At 37.9% G+C, this 16,728-nt stretch overlaps 1 protein-coding gene across 1 annotated transcript; it reads right to left on the reverse strand.

Annotated features, from left to right (window-relative positions):
• Nucleotides 1–1,328: 1,328 nt before the first annotated feature.
• Nucleotides 1,329–15,106, reverse strand: cip2a (cellular inhibitor of PP2A). Its single transcript, XM_054623006.1, has 22 exons — nucleotides 15,024–15,106; nucleotides 14,735–14,837; nucleotides 13,154–13,301; nucleotides 12,883–12,995; nucleotides 12,122–12,216; nucleotides 11,923–12,019; nucleotides 11,229–11,351; nucleotides 10,829–10,974; nucleotides 10,631–10,706; nucleotides 9,952–10,197; nucleotides 8,989–9,151; nucleotides 8,731–8,878; nucleotides 8,512–8,611; nucleotides 8,310–8,428; nucleotides 7,360–7,528; nucleotides 6,412–6,486; nucleotides 5,853–5,963; nucleotides 5,089–5,285; nucleotides 4,120–4,233; nucleotides 3,903–3,985; nucleotides 2,968–3,107; nucleotides 1,329–1,890 (listed from the first exon to the last, which is right to left on the reverse strand). Exons 2-22 carry the CDS (start codon nucleotides 14,834–14,836, stop codon nucleotides 1,747–1,749), a joined length of 2,709 nt encoding a protein of 902 aa, XP_054478981.1. The 5' UTR covers nucleotide 14,837; nucleotides 15,024–15,106; the 3' UTR covers nucleotides 1,329–1,746.
• Nucleotides 15,107–16,728: the final 1,622 nt, after the last annotated feature.

Below are 16,728 nucleotides of genomic sequence, written 5' to 3' on the forward strand. Positions count from 1 at the left end.
TTATATATTGTCAATCGACTCAATATAAATAATGATTGTGATTTATAAAGCACACATTTCAGAGCTGATATTAGTATTAAATATTTACATTTGAGAAATGTAAAAAATGTAACCAACAATTAACTAATATCTAAATGATTGCCTATTCATTTTGTCAATTGACTACAAATTAATATAATACAAAATTAGACATTTAACCAACAATCAACTAAGATATAAATTGTTGCCTATATATTTTGTCAATTGACGAAATATAAATAATAAATTGCATTCATATAGAAAACATTTTAGAGCTAGTTTGAGTATTAAAAATGTATAAATAAGCTGAAACCAGTGAAGTTTTGGTATTTTTGCCTTAAAAATAAAACTTTAAACCAACATCTAAATTATTGCCTATTAATTGTGTCAATTGACTACAAATTAGACATTTAACCAACAATTAACTAAGATATAAATTTTTGCCGTTATATTTTGTCAATTGTCTAAATATAAATAATAAATTGAATTTAAATTGCACATACTTTAGTGCTAATTTACTGGTTTATGATTATATCCACCGTACAATATATATATAATCTGTGCAATGTTAACAATCATTATGTCCATCTTTTTATATGATATTGTAGTTATTGTAGTTTTTTACATATTTATTATTCTTTATTGTGTTATTACTTATTTAGTATACCTGTTTTTTTGTTTTTTTACTTATGTCTCTTATTTGTACTATCCACTCTGCTGATGTAATCCTGCAAATTTCCCCGCTACGGGACTAATAAAGGAGTATCTTATTTTATTTTAATAATTGGTTCCAAAAAACATAGATAGAACTTTAAACACAAAAAAATGAATCAAAGGAATAAAAGTTATTTATAATTAAGAAATAACTAAATATAGTTTCTAGATCAGCAACAGTTATGTTTACAAAAGCAAAGTCACTATATGAAGTAATAATCAATTCACTGGAAACAAATCTAACATGTCAAAGAAATCACTAACATTTCTGAGTGAAGTTTATAAATGATAATAATCAATAACGAAGAACACATCAGATTGTATCAATCATTCCTCTTGTCCTCCAGAACAAACTAAGATTAACAGTTAAACTACAGAGACATTGTCCATTGTCTCCACCGCAGCCTTCGAATAATCTTCATCCATTGTCTCCACCGCAGCCTTCGTTTCGTTTGTGGAGTTGGAGTTCAGCCACAGAGAGCAGAGGAGATGCTCGCTTCAACATATTTAATAACACCAAAATACTAATAAAAGAACACCAGTAACGTCAGGGCTTATTAACACTTTGGTCTTTAATAATTTAGTTTGAGTTCCAGGAGCCATCTTCAACCTTTATTTAATGTAAAAGAACACCAAAGTCTCTCGTTATATTCATTGTCTGTTATTGTTTGTCCCTTCTGAGCTAAATAAAACACAACAGATTCTTAGTTTAAGGTGATTAAAACATAGTTATGAATGTTATATTCCATTTCCACCAATTAATCCTTCCTTTAATAATAATATATCGGCTCTGACTCACCATCCAAAGCAAACACACACAAGTTTCATCATTTCATCTGGATTTACGAATACAAATCCATCATTTATTTACCTAACAATAAAAAACACAGATTTCATCATGACTTTAAAAATACAAGTTTAGTTTAATAGATTTCATTAAGTGTAAGAAGTTTAAAAAGTTAAAATCATAGTCCATGAAGTTTTTCTTCCTTCTTAAAATGTTACTTTCCTCGGTCAGAGCGACAGGTTGACGTCGTTCTTCTTGCCGCTGCTGAGGCTGTGGATCATGGCGATCATGGACGAGTGTTTGCTCAGCTCGTCCTCCCTCTGCTTCAGCTTCGTCTCCAGCTGACTCTTCTGCAGCTCCAGAGACGACGACTGGGCGAAACAGGAAACGCATCATCAGAGGGTTCAGTGTCTCTCTTCATATTTCATATAACAACTAAACTTTAGTCCTTTAAGTCCAAAACTTAAGTGTAGATAAGAGAACATTTGTTTCTGATCTTCTCCTCTGTCTTATTTCTTTATTTTAACTTGTTCTTATTATTGATTGTTTTGTCTGTTCTCATTTGTTTACTTTTTTGTAATCACTTTTTGTTTTACTGCTATTGTGTGAAGCGTCAACAATTAGTTGATTGACAGAATAATAATCGCCTCCTACTTTGTCAATCGATTAATTGTTAAATTCTCATTAAAAAAAATGGCAGAAAATGCAGTTTTCATTCTCTCAGATATGTTTATTTCATATTAAACGGAATTAGAGCAAAAATGTATCAATTAATTGTCAGCTTATATTAAATTAATTATTTTTTTAAATGTTTTCTTAATCATGGGTCGAAATTCTTCAACTGCCACTTAAAATGCTTTCTTCTAAAATGTTTTCTGTTATTTATATTTTAAAGGTACAGCACTTTGAGCTACATAGTCTGTTTTGAAATGTGCAATACAAATAAAGATTACTATTATATATTATATATATTTTAAACAAAAAATGTCAGAATTCTCTGATTCCAGCTTCTTAAATGTGAATATTTTAAGTTTTTTTCTAGTTTAATAACAAAGACATTTGTGGACAGCTTTGGGAAAAGGTTTTCAGACATTTTATAGACCAAACAATTAATTGATTAATTTAGAAACTAATTGTCAAATCAATGGGTAATGGGAATAATCATTAGTTGAACCCTACTATTGTTTAATTCTGTTTTACTGTTTGAAGAGTCAGTTTTGTTTTTCACTTAAAAAAAAAATTTGATTGATTTATGGCGTCAAATAAAGATAAAATATTAAAATATTAGCCCTAAATCTAAAATATTAAAATATTAGCCCTAAATCTTTAAATGCAGAAGTTTGTAAGGAAAAGAAACAGACTACAGGAGAAAAATAAACTAACATGAATTAACTGTAGAAGTGCTACATTCATGTCTGTCTGAAGACCAGCGCCCTCCTCTTCCTCACCTTGATGCTGGCGTCCTTCCTGGCCTGCTCCGTCTTGTTCAGCTCCTTCCTCAGAACATCCACCGTCTCCTCCAGCTCTCTCCTCTCCTGATCCCTCTCCTTCAGCTTCTCCTCCTCGGCCTTCAGCTCACCTCGCAGACCTGACGGGGACGAGGACAAACATTTATTGAAGAAGATTTAAAAAATAAAAAAGGTTTAACTCTTTCTACAAAATCTGATCCCCTTTCTCGGGAAAAACACCTGCAGGAACCTCTTTAGCAAGACGCCTTCTCCACACTACAAACTAAATGACAAAGCTGTAGTTCCACCTTAAAATGTTGTTATTTTGGTAATAGAACTGAATACAAATCAATCTTTGTGTGGTTTTATTTGGTGGAGAAACTCACACAGATCTCTCAAAAATAACAAAAGCTTAAATAAATGTTGAGCTTTGCCTTTTTCATCCAAAATGTTCATTAAAAAGCAACTTTTAACATGATTAATGCAGGGTCTGTAACAAGCTAGATTAATGAGTCTTTATATAAAGTTATGAACATGTATTTCAGGGTTTTTGCAGACAGTTCTGTTTCTGTTTGTTGCCCAACAACTGATGTTGTGTAGCATCATTTCCAGATTTTAAGCAGAACAAAAGTTTTTTCAGACCTCAAATTTCATCTCCTGCCTGCTGACATTGCTGTTCTATGAATGCTTATGTCATTATATGATTTTCTGCAGCTCTGTGGCTCAAATCAAATTGTATTTATGGTGAGAAATCCCTGGAAAAGATATATTAAAGTAGAACCAGAACCAGGACTGAGAGGGTCAGACTGTCAGACCCTGCTGCAGTAAAATGAGGTTTTCTAAAGGGACTCTGGTGCTCAGAAACAATACCACTTTAGTCCACATGGGGCGCCACAATCAACAACAAAAAGAATGGATGTTGATGTCAGACTAACCTGTGATGTCGTTGTTCTTCTGCTGTAGATCTGAACGGAGGGATCTGACCTCCTCCTCTCTCTGCTCCAGCCCCGACGCCATCCTGAGAGAGACACAGAGTTTAGAGAGGTCGCTGCAGCCTGAACCTTTGATGGAAACTGATGAATGAAGTATCAAAGTTTGCTTCCTGCTGTATTAATGTAAAAATAATAAAGGATGCAGAGTTGTGTTTATTACTTGTCGTGCTGCAGCTGCAGAGCCTCGTGGTTCTTCCTCAGAGCGTCGTTCTGCTTGGTGAGTGAGATGTGAGACGACTGAAGCTCCTTCAGCAGCCGCTCGCTCTCATTGAACCTGAAGAGGAAAGAAACTGTTAAGACACTTTAAAAACACACCCTTGATGCTGACGCCTCAGGGTGCCTTCACTCCTACAGTTGTTTTTCTTGGCCAGAACCTCAATAGAACGGTTGACTCCTGGATGTTGCAGCAAGGTATCTCATGTTTATTTAGTTATCATTAAATAAATAAAATGAAGATATTTCAGGTGATATCTGATTTGATTTTCACCCAAAAACTACAAAAGACTTTGATGACTGGGGAGTCAAAACAAATTAGCCTTATTTAAAAGTGTTGACTCTGTTTGTGCTCTTCTTCTCTGATATTTCTAACAGAGAGAACACATGAAGTAACGGCACAGATTTCATTTCGTTTGGATCAAAATGAAGATCTACCGGCCGATAAATCAACATCTGTTTTTACCCATGAACCCTTACAGGAATGTCGAACCATAAAAGTACTAATCACTTCTTTTGGCTGCTTAATTTGAGAGTCTCTGCTGTTTTTACCAAATGAAAATAAGACTTTTTAAATGTAATCCAATCCTTTTTATCAGTCATATCAATCACAGAACAACTCGAACCCAGCAGTGACAAATAGATGTATAAAAATGGAATTCATGGTAAAATAATAGATAAATGAATGTGATGTGGATCCAGATAAGTTCCAGAAAATTCATGGATGCCTTAATAAATAAAAAATATATTTCATTCATATATTATAATGTATACATTAATTGTAATTATTAAATAAGTAGTTTATGCAACTAATGTGAAGACCGTAAATTTAAGACATTTTAAAAAAGGCTTATTTTGAGGAAACGGACTTGTAGATCCACTAAATGTATTTCCCTGCATGCATCCTGCCTCTGACCTGTTGAGCAGGGCGTTGTAGACTCCCTTGAGGGCCTGGTGTTTCTCAGAGTCCTGCTGCAGACGGGCGTTGTGCTGCAGCAGCTCCTCGATGTCGGCCTTGGAGAGCTCCACCTCCAGCACCTGGCTGCTCAGCTCGCTCTGCAGATCCTCACGACGACGCTCCGCCTCCTTCAGCAGGCTGCCCAGCTTACAGGCCTGTCATAATAAATAAATAATGACTATTAATTAATAATACATTTAAAAAAAATTGGCATAGTGAAGTCTAAGTTTCATTCTCCAGCAACAGTTAAAATCTGGATGATTATGTCAGTACTTTCCGAACAGGACGTTGATGGTGTTTCCAAGCAACCGTAAAGGTTCTAGCCCCTGATGCTAACGTTAGCTAGCATACCACTGTTGCAAACTACTCACCGAAGACTAGCAAACCCTGTGGCCTTTTCTCATCTGGACTCTTTTAAAAGTGTTTGCATGTTGAAGATTAGAGAGAAGCACATCTGTGAGTTATTATCCCTATGTGTGTGATGCAACCTGAGTTTAAAATCAATTAGGAATTTAAATCTCCTTTAGTCTGAGCCCAGTTTAAGGTTAGGTTTAAGGTCTAGGATTAGGATTAGGCTGGTAGCAGTCATGGTAGGGGATAGTGTACGTCTCCAGGAAATTAATTGAAGTCAATGTAATGTCCCCAAAACTCATGAAAACACGACTGTGTGTGTGTGTGTGTGTGTGTGTGTGTGTGTGTGTGTGTGTGTGTGTGTGTTTTACCTCAGCCTCAGCTTGAGCTCGTTCAAAGAGATACTGAGCGATGAGACGGTCGGCCTGAGAAAGAGCCAGAGCCTTCGCCTCCAACAAGTCCTGCAGACGACTCTCCTTAGACTGATGGGAGACACAGAACCCAAATAATAATATATATATATATATATATATATATATATATATATATATTCAACTGAATGACCCACAAATGTCATCACCCTAAAATCAATAAAGATGCCAAAATTTCTAATCTAGTTATCTCTTTTGCAAGAAAAAATATTCAAAGTATCAGAAACCTTCAATCAAATGCAATTTACCGCCTAATAATGTAGAATAAAAGTATTTTTTTTTGTATATTTTTGTGCCATGTGTATGAAAGAATGACACTTACAGTATTAGAAACAAAAAATGTTATGCACCAAAAAATACAACATCAGCCTAAACAACGGCAGGATTAAAGATACAAAGCAAGAGAGTTATTTCTCCTTCAATCACTAAGAACTTTTACAACATTAAAAACAGTTTAATGTAACATCTGCTAGTATTTGTCAAAGTTTAACACACTCACCGAAAACGCTGCGAGCTTCTGTTCATAAACATCGATGATCTGCGACACGTGTGAGTCTTTAGCGTGTTCCTGCAGCTAGAAAAGAATGGACATGACAGTGAAACACAGGAAGAAAACAGTTCATTTGAATACTTTCACTATTCTGTTTGGCAAAAGAAGATCTAACAACGTTTGGCACAAAATGGTTTTATTAGAAAGGGTGAAATGTAGACCAGTCGATCCCAGACTTTTTAGCTTGTGACCCCTCAAACTGTTTTATGTGAAAAAATGTTAAGGCCCCAAAGAGATAAAAAGATCCAGTAACTCACTAAAAATAATCAAAGTTAGAAAAACAGTTTCTCCACATTTCTTTTGCGACTCCCAAGGAGGTTAACTAACTACGGAGCAAACAGTGTTAATTATATGTTGAATATAAATGACACACTATAAATTACTACCTTTTATTCATCTGTGTAATATATGACTTTTTCATAACAAAGTTCCTGCTGCTTTAAATAAATTAAAATCTACATAAATAAGTCAACAAAAAAAAATATTTTAGTCTTCTGCAGATTTCAAAATAAAAGATGAGCACAGATGTGTGAGGGTGTCGAACACACTTAAAAGCACTTATAGTTTCTTTATTATTTAACCAATAAATGCATGAATATTTTTTTAAAACACTGCAAGAATTTGAATGATGCTAAAGCTAAAAAAACAAATAGAAGCAACCAAAACATCTTCCTATAAGACTACTGAAATAAGGCAATTGAAAAGCTTACACACAGACACACACACACACAGACACAGACACACACACACACACACACACACACACACACACACACACACACACACACACACACACACACACACACACACACACACACACACACACACACACACACACACACACACACACACACACTGACACTCTCACTCTCACACACACTCTCACTCTCCCTCTACCTCTAAGCCATTCTGCATCTTGTCTGTCAGACTGTGGATGCTCCTGCTGGAGCCACTAGAACAGTCCAGAATGCTGGAGGGCGGGACTTCCTGCACGGCAACGCGTTTGACGGACAGCTCAGCCTCCCTCTGGCGGTAGGCGTTGTTGGCGGCCATACTTTCTCCAAGACTGGAGAAAAACATTGTTTAATTATTGATTAAGGGAGAGCTCCTCTGTTTCACATTTACACAAGGTATATTAACATAATCCATATTATAGAATTATCTATATAATTATATATCTATAAGAAAGAAATATAACATTTATTTTTACAATAAACACTTGATGAAAATGATGAAAGCTCTTGAAAAATGACAAAGTAGTACAAATTGTTAACCATACTTTGGTGTCTTATTTTTACCTCTATACTTAAGATTTCATTAAACTTGTTTTTTTTTTTTTCTTTTTACAAAAAAAAACTTAAACACTGGCAATGAGGGAGATTTAAATACATATAAAAATATATAAAATATATATATATAAATAAATAAATAAAATATATATATACATAAAAAGCTGTTTGTTGCATTATTCTCTAAAACAAAAACAAACTGTGAAGAATCAAAAAGACAACAAGTGTAACCATCAAAACACCATAAACCAACAACCTCAAAACAGAGGAAGGATTGTAATTATCTGTAAACTCATATCTCATATTTATGGACTATTTTATTGCCTTTTTACAAACCCTGTAAAGAAAGAAGTCAAGTATTAAATGAATATGTATAAATAAACAAAGGGTAAATATCCTGTAAACTATTTGATTTGGCTGAAAAATATTTACTCAAATGTAGATTTTTAAAACCTCCTGTTTCTAAATCATCTAAAGATAATTGTCCTTCTTTGTAAAATCCCTAGACAAAATAGTAAATAGAGTTTTTCAGGCTGTGATTACGTCAGTTTCACTCACACCAGAGAGGGGAAGTCAGGGAGGGGCGTGGCCTCAAACAGCAGAGACAGTCCGGTCTGCACTCGCTCTCTGTGGTGGGACGTCAGCGCCAGAGAGAGGGGGGTCACTATCCTCTGGTCCTGAGACGACAAGACAGAGACAATCAGAGGAAACCACAGAAGAAGACATGACGTGATGAGTGTGTGTGTGTGTGTGTGTTTACCTGTAACATCCTGTAGAAGCTGGTCTCCATGTCCTTCACCTGTTGTCTCAGTTTACTCATCAACTCCAGAGTCTTCAGCAGAGCGTCTGCACACACCTGACTGAAAACACAAAGTAACAAGTTCCTCTGTTCAGCATAGTATCTCAAATAAATGTCAAAAAAAAAAAAAAATACTATATAATTTCCACTCATCTGATCAGAACTACATCACTCGCTCACCTGAGATCGTTGTCGGAGCCAGAGGGGTGGCAGGCGAGGGGGCTGTTGCCGTGGCAACAGGAGAGGAGGGATTCGACCTGCGAGAGGACGAGCTGAGCGCTCACCTGACGGGCCACCAGGGATCGGGTGGAGTCCTCCGCGCACAGGGGTGGAGGAGTTAAGGCTTCAAGAACAGACACATAAATAATAATACAATATATAAAAACACACACAGAGAGACACAGCTGATATTTGGGTGGAGGTGGAGGTGGAGGATATCGAGCAGCAGGCTGGTGACGTGTGTGACGCGGTGGCAGTGTTTTCTCAGGTGAGCGTCTCCTTGTGCAGGATCGAGGCCCCTCAGGAGCTCCAACAGGACGGGGAGCAGCACCTCCACGAAGCCCAGCACACATTCAGACACCATGTCAGCTCCCAACGCCTCCTGGACCGACAGAGGAGGAAACAACAGGAGGTTAGGACTACAAATACACCCTGAGGAGAACTACAGAGATGAACATGAACATTAGAGCATCAGAGATGCATGCAAGTTTAGAGGGTAAACAAAAAGGCAGCAGTTAAAGAGGCAAATATAGGAAATTATGGGATATAAATTGACAAAAATAAAAGCAGTGAACCAGAAGAGAGAAAAGAAAAGTGTAAAAGAGTCTAGGTATCAAACGTCAATCAGTTTTTGGTGCTGACAATAATGTTGGAATTGTATTTTTTGATCAGATATTTATTAATTGAATCCATAATTTCACAGATTTATTTATTGGCTTGATGTGTTTGAAAGGGTTGTTTTTGTAGGAAAATGATTTATTTTGGGTATTAGCACTGATAATCAGGCGTCACATCTGCACTACTATCACAACCATTTTTGAAAAACAAACTTTGCTACGGCATCACGTTACCATGACAACTTCGTAACATGTTATGTACAATTGTGGGTAGTTATTGTATACTTTTTACCCCCTGATTTGAACGCCTTCCAGGCTCTTTCCTTACTAGACTGGAGGTTATTGTCAAAACAGCTTCAATGACAAAAAGAAAAGAAATGTTTTTTAAATGATTTAGGTGTGTAATAAACAGGGAGCACTCTGAAACTCTTTTTTTCTCACAAAATAATCAAAAAGAACCTTTACAAGTATCGTTAAGGAACCGAACCGATAAAGAGTGATAAGAGTACTAGTATCTATGAAACCCTAATGATACTCATCACTACTCCCAGTTCTGCTGCCGTACCTCCAGCAGCTCGTTCAGCAGCTGCAGCGTCTGGAGCGAGCAGGACTCGGCGCCCTCCACAGGCGAGCTCAGCCACTGCACCAGGGCCAGACCGGACTCGGCTTTGCGTCCGTCGTCCGGTCCGGCCGCCCGCCTGCTGCGTCCCGCTGCTCCCAGTTTGTGTCCCGCCACCGGTCTGAAAACCACCTCGCACAGCAGCGGACGCAGACCAGAGACACTGCACATGGCCAGGAGGAGCTCCAACACCTGCAAACAACACACAGGTAAAGGTGGAATGAGTTTAAACTATTCTATGACATATATTATTGTTGTTTTTCATTTTATTGTTTTTTTTATTTGTCTACTATTTGTCTGTCTATTATTTGTTGTTGTTATTAATATTAAGTCTTTTTTTTACTTAGGTATTATCATTATTTCTGTCTCTCCACGTATAGAGGTTTTACCTATGTACATTTATACGTCTGAAAATTGGCATTGAAACTGAACTGCTGATCAATTTTTGCCCTAAAAACTACCATAAACAACACTTTGAAAAAAAAAGGGACAAAAAAAGACTAACATCTGTGTGCTGCAATATATAAAGATATGAACATTTATTGACATAAAAAACAGTCCAGCTGGTTTCAGTGTCTTATACACAGCATATAATAACGTGTTTCATTTAAAATAGCGTGGGAACCTTTGCTGCAGAGTCGGGGTCTTTTGATTGAAGCAGTCCCAAAACTTTAGACACACACGCTGAGAAGTGCTGATACCTAGAAATGGGAAAAAAAAGTGGTTTTAATTGAGGTCAACAGAGTCTTAAAGCAAACGCTAAAGGTTAACTGCTCTACTTGTGTGTGTGCGTGCGTGCATGTGTGTGTGTCCACGCGAGAACCTGGTGAGGTATTCTGCTATCTTGGGGTTCTTCAACAAGTCAATCAAAAGGTCAACAGAGTATTTTCGTGTCAGAGTGCCGTCGCCGTTCACAATGATGTTGAACACAAGCTGGAACGTCTGGTGGATGTTTTTAGCATCAAAGAGCTGCAAGACAAAAACACACACACACACACACACACACACACACACACACACACACACACACACACACACACACACACACACACACACACACACACACACACACACACACACACACACACACACACACACACACACACACACACACACACACACACACACAGAGGAGATGGGTGAGTGTGTGTGTGTGTGTGTGTGACAGAAGGTTTTGGCCCATATGCGAGTGGATCTCAGCAGCGAGTGTTTTTTCCACTGACCTTCTCTCCAACCTTCTCATTCAGAGTGAGGCTGGCCAGGATGGACAGCGTGAAGACGACCACGGTCAGACTGTTGTGAGCCAGGAAGTTGATCAGAGTTCGGTAGAAAGGCTTCACGTTGTCCTGCAAGAATATAAAATCAACACATAACATATCTAAAACTAGCTACAAACTGAAAAAAACTTGAGTTAGAGCTCAACAGATAAACTTTTAAAATTGTCTGATTGGGCTGAACAAAATGTGGCAATCACAAAAAACTTGATTGAAATCCTGTTTACATTAATAACAGCAGTGCTCCAATGCACAACACTTTTGTTTATGTAACTGTCTCAAAAGCGTACAGCTACTTTTACACATCACCAGACATATTTTTGTTGCTGCTATTATTATAAAAATGATAAAGTAGTACTTTTTAGGATTTATCTAAACAATGCTTTGATGAGCATGTTTATATTGCTTTTGTTTCTCGAACGTCTTCAAATGTGTTGTTTTGTTCGATCAACAGTCAAAAACCCAGAAATATTCAATCTACTTTATCACACAACAAATAAATGCAGCGACATTTTATTCTATTTAATCAATCATTAAAACAGTTCCCAATTAATTTATGCCCATCAACTTATCTAAGTAATCTGTAAAAGTGTGATGCTGTTAAAACAAAATGCTACTAAATACATTTTTCATTCAGACTCACCAGAGACTTGATGTGGCGCTGCACGGAGCGGTTGTCCCGACACAGGTTGACCATGAGGCCGAGGCACGGCATGATGAGGTCGTCATTGTGAGACTGGCTGTGATTTAAGACCCAGAGTAACAGACATGCTGGTTAATTTAAAAGACAAAAGAGACAACCTTCAGCTTCATTATGTCAAACTGGGCTGGTTGGTTCTTACATGTTGGTGATGAGAAAAGCGACGAGCTCGTGGATGTAGTTTGTGGACTGGAAGACGCGAGTGTTGTAAGTCAGCTTCTGCAGCACCTGCAAACACTGAATGATACACACGAGACAACAGATTATTTATAATGAATGAATTTATAATGAATAGATAAAGGTTTTTTTCTGGCTAAAAATTGCTAGAAGATAAGACAAATGCTTTATTAGTTTATGGCATGTCAAAGTTAAAGTTCCTGGTTCTGTCCTGGATTACTTATATAGGTAATTAATGGCCAGTTACATCAGCATAATCACAAAATAATTGTGCAACAAATCGGCTATTTAGTCACAGTGATGATTAAAGCAACAATAGATGGGGGCTGTTTAAATTAAAAAAGGTCTGGAAAAGGAAAATAGGATCATATCATAGGATGATCCACTTATTTGGTTCTTATGGCATATTTGTGTTCTCCCACTCCGTCTTTCAAACGCCTCTTAGTGCGCCAAAAGTCAAAGATTGCACCAACCATGACCAACTATTACTTTATGTATTTTCTTTAAACATGTACCAGGTTACATCTGTATGCTCATCCTTATTTTGACAAAAATACACAATATAGAAGCTTTGTTAACAGGGGAGTTAATCCATACATATTAGAAAAAGATTTTCTAAAAGACAACGTCATCTGTTACTCAAATGATGCTCAAAACATTCTAAATGTAGCACTTAAAATAAATACGAGAACGCAGTCATATGTTGATGAAAAGGGTTTGACCTACCTGCAGTACCAGGGGCTCCTCCGGGGTGGCGCTGTGGCAGTGGACGACAGACGCCAGGGTGCTGGTGAGGTTGTATCTGCTGTTAAGAATCTCCAGACTGTCATCATCAAAGGCTGAAGGAGGAGAAGAGAGAAAGTTGGGTTTAAAACACAAAGATCTGGATTGACACTGGCTCCTGTTCCTTTGTGTTGCCACCAAGAAAAAACTGCCATTTAGGCTTTTATGTGCATGCGTGGTGGTGTGATGGGGGATATACGTATGTAACACGTACAGAATTGCGCCAGCAGAGAGACGATGGAGCTCGTCAGGGTCGGGCTGGTGTTCGGGTTTCCAGCCAGCTCCACCAGCCCCCTCAAACACTCGCGGGGCAGAACCTGGTCTGAGGACAGCAGCTGGTCGCATTTAAGGCCCGACACCTCCTGCAAACAAACACAAACAGCATGAACATGTAGGTACACGGTGTCAATGTACACAGGGACAGTATGCAACATTTTCAACAGACTTTCAGTAAAGCTACAACAAATTTACCGATGTTTTGGCTTGTAATCACGAGGCTAACGCAGACTTTCATTCTGGTTTAATCCCAGTTTAGAGTGCATCATAGCACAGAGAGAGCGCCGGTGAAAATGACTAATGACCTTCTAATGACACAAGACAAAGGACTTGTTTCTAGACCTCCGTGTATCAAACTCTATTACAGAGACTAGAACATTTGATTGGCATTAAAGGAACCGCACTAAGCTGGTTTAAGTCCAATTTATCAGATCGATCCCAGTTTGTGTATGTAAACAACGAATCCTCAATGCACATCAAAGATTGTCACGGAGTTCCACAAGGTTCTGTGCTTGGACCAATTATATTCATCTTTTATATGCTTCTATGAGGCAATATTATCAGAACAACACCACATAAACGTTCAACATTATGCAGATGATACCTTGTTATATCTATCGATCAAGCCAGACGAAACCTACCAGATCACTAAACTTCTATCATGCCTTAAGGACATAAAAACAGGGATGGACTTATTGGATGGCAATGTTTATATTGTACAAGTAATATGTATATTATATTATTTAACTACCCCCTCCTTTGTGCTCTGAAGGTAACTTTAAGTGTCCAAGTTTGTGTCAAGGCATCCTCCTCATATAGTTTCCCTTTATGTATTTATGTTGGTATGTGTTTGTACATATTGCTAAAGTGTTCTCCTTTTTGACAATCAAGACAAAGGACTTGTTTCTAGACCTCAGTGTATCAAACTCTATTACAGAGACTAGAACATTTGATTGGCATTAAAGGAACCGCACTAAGCCGGTTTAAGTCCAATTTATCAGATCGATCCCAGTTTGTGTATGTAAACAACGAATCCTCAATGCACATCAAAGATCGTCACGGAGTTCCACAAGGTTCTGTGCTTGGACCAATTATATTCATCTTTTATATGCTTCTATGAGGCAATATTATCAGAAAAACACCACATAAACATTCAACATTATGCAGATGACACCTTGTTATATCTATCGATTAAGCCAGACGAAACCTACCAGATCACTAAACTTCTAGCATGTCTTAAGGACATAAAAACAGGGATGGACTTATTGGATAGCAATGTTTATATTGTACAAGTAATATGTGTATATATATATATATTTGTGCTCTGAAGGTAACTTTAAGTGTCCAAGTTTGTGTCAAGGCATCCTCCTCATATAGTTTCCCTTCATGTATTTATGTTGGTATGTGTTTGTGCATATTGCTAAAGTGTTCTCCTTTCTGACAGCCTTGATGCCAGCAGGAACAGGCACATTGTTTATTGATCTGATGATGTGATCAGGTATCGATCACCTGTGCTCACCTCCACCAGCTTCTGTAGCTGTGCTGCGTTCTGAGCCGTCCTCCCGTCTCTGTACTGCTGCACAGCCTGCAGCAGAGACTTCAAACACGTGGACACGTCCATCCTGTGGGGGGCATAACAGTGAGACACGTGGTCAGCTAGCAAAGCAATGCTAACGCTAGCTCACAAGTGTCCTAACAGGGAGGGATTTAACACATTAAAACGTGCTGTAACAGTCCTGACAGGTGCTTGTGTGCTTTAAAGGGTTAACGTGAGTAGTGTTCGGGCTGGTTTGCCGGTGCCAGGCTACCTGTGGAGCTTCTTCTTCCCCAGAAAACAACAACAACAACCGGCCGCAGCAGCTGCTCGTCCCGCTTCCAGGTTTGAACTGGAACGTACCATGTAGGAGGGGGGGGTCATCTACATCTATAAAGCTTATATTAATTATTACATGATATAAATTATAAATTTAAGATATTCTATCACTGAATTGATTATATTTTTACATAGAACAGAATTCGTAAGTTAACTGTGAGATTTTTAGATAAATTAAGTGAACTAAACTAATATTTTACCCCTGTTGCCTGACTTGGTCGACGCCATGCAAATCACGTGACGTAAGGGGGCGGGGCATAACCAGCCGCTGCAGTTAATACAGTAAATGATATAATGTAAAATATAGGAAAATAAAATATAATACAAATAATAAGATTTGATCAAATGTTTTACTATAAATAAATTATAAATTATAGCAAAATAATTCAAATAGAATATAATAATCATAATAAAATGTCATCAGTAAATGTAAATAAATAAATAAATAAATAAATAAATAAATAAATAAATAAATAATATATACAGTACCAGTCAAAAGTTTGGACACATCTTCTCATTCAATGGTTTTTCTTTATTTTAATTTTTTTCTACATTGTAGATTAATATTGAAGACATCCAAACGATGAAGGAACACATTATGTGGTAAAGATAAGATAAGATAAGATAATATAATCTTTTATTAGTCCTGCAGCGGGGAAATTTGCAGGCTTACAGCAGCATAGAGTAAAGTGCACACAAGAGACATAGTAGAAGAAAAACAAGATAAAAATAAAAATGAAATAAAAAAACAAGTATTATAAATAAGCAATAAAAAACAGTAGAAAATCAACAATAACTGAAATATCATATTTACAGACAGAAAAAACTATTAAAGCTATAATTGCACAGTGTATTGAATTGCACAAAAATGGCTGATGCTACCACAGAGTCCTCAGCAGATAGAGTCTCTGACCCTTTTTGTAAAGTGCGTTAGTGTGATTAGTCCAGTCCAGTTTATTGTTCAAGTGAACACCCAGGTACTTATAAGATTTCACAATCTCAATGTCCTTTCCCTGGATGTTCACTGGTTCCGGAGGACAGTGTTTACCCCGGCGGAAGTCCACCACCAGCTCTTTGGTTTCACCAGAGTTGATCTGGAGGTGGTTCCGCCGGCACCATCCTATGAAGTCCTGGTTCAGTTCTCTGTATTCCCTCTCATCGCCGGCGGAGATGAGGCCGACGATGCAGAGTCGTCAGAGAACTTTTGCAGGTGGCAGGTAGCAGAGTTGTATGTGAAGTCTGATGTGTATATGGAGAAGAGGAATGGAGCCAGAACGGTTCCTTGTGGGGCCCCCGTGCTGCAGGACACCCGATCTGACTCACACTCCCTATCCTCACATACTGTGGACGGTTGGTGAGGTAGTCCAGTATCCATGCAGTGAGGTGGTGGTCCACCCCGGTCTGCTCCAGCTTGTCCCTCAGAAGCAAAGGCTGGATGGTGTGAAGGCACTGGAGAAGGACTCTCACAGTGCTTCCAGCCTTTTCCAGGGAGAAAGCATCTTTGTAGCAGGTAGAACATGACTGCCAGTGCTTCCTGAAGAGGGTCCAAAGATGAGATCACCAGGTGCACAAGGAAGCCGCTCCAGGTCTTCATCAGGTGGGATGTTAGCCACCGGTGAAGATGAAGTCCTTGGTCCCCG

The sequence above is a fragment of the Anoplopoma fimbria genome, chromosome 21, assembly GCF_027596085.1.
Source record: "Anoplopoma fimbria isolate UVic2021 breed Golden Eagle Sablefish chromosome 21, Afim_UVic_2022, whole genome shotgun sequence".
In the NCBI taxonomy this organism is placed as follows: domain Eukaryota; kingdom Metazoa; phylum Chordata; class Actinopteri; order Perciformes; family Anoplopomatidae; genus Anoplopoma; species Anoplopoma fimbria.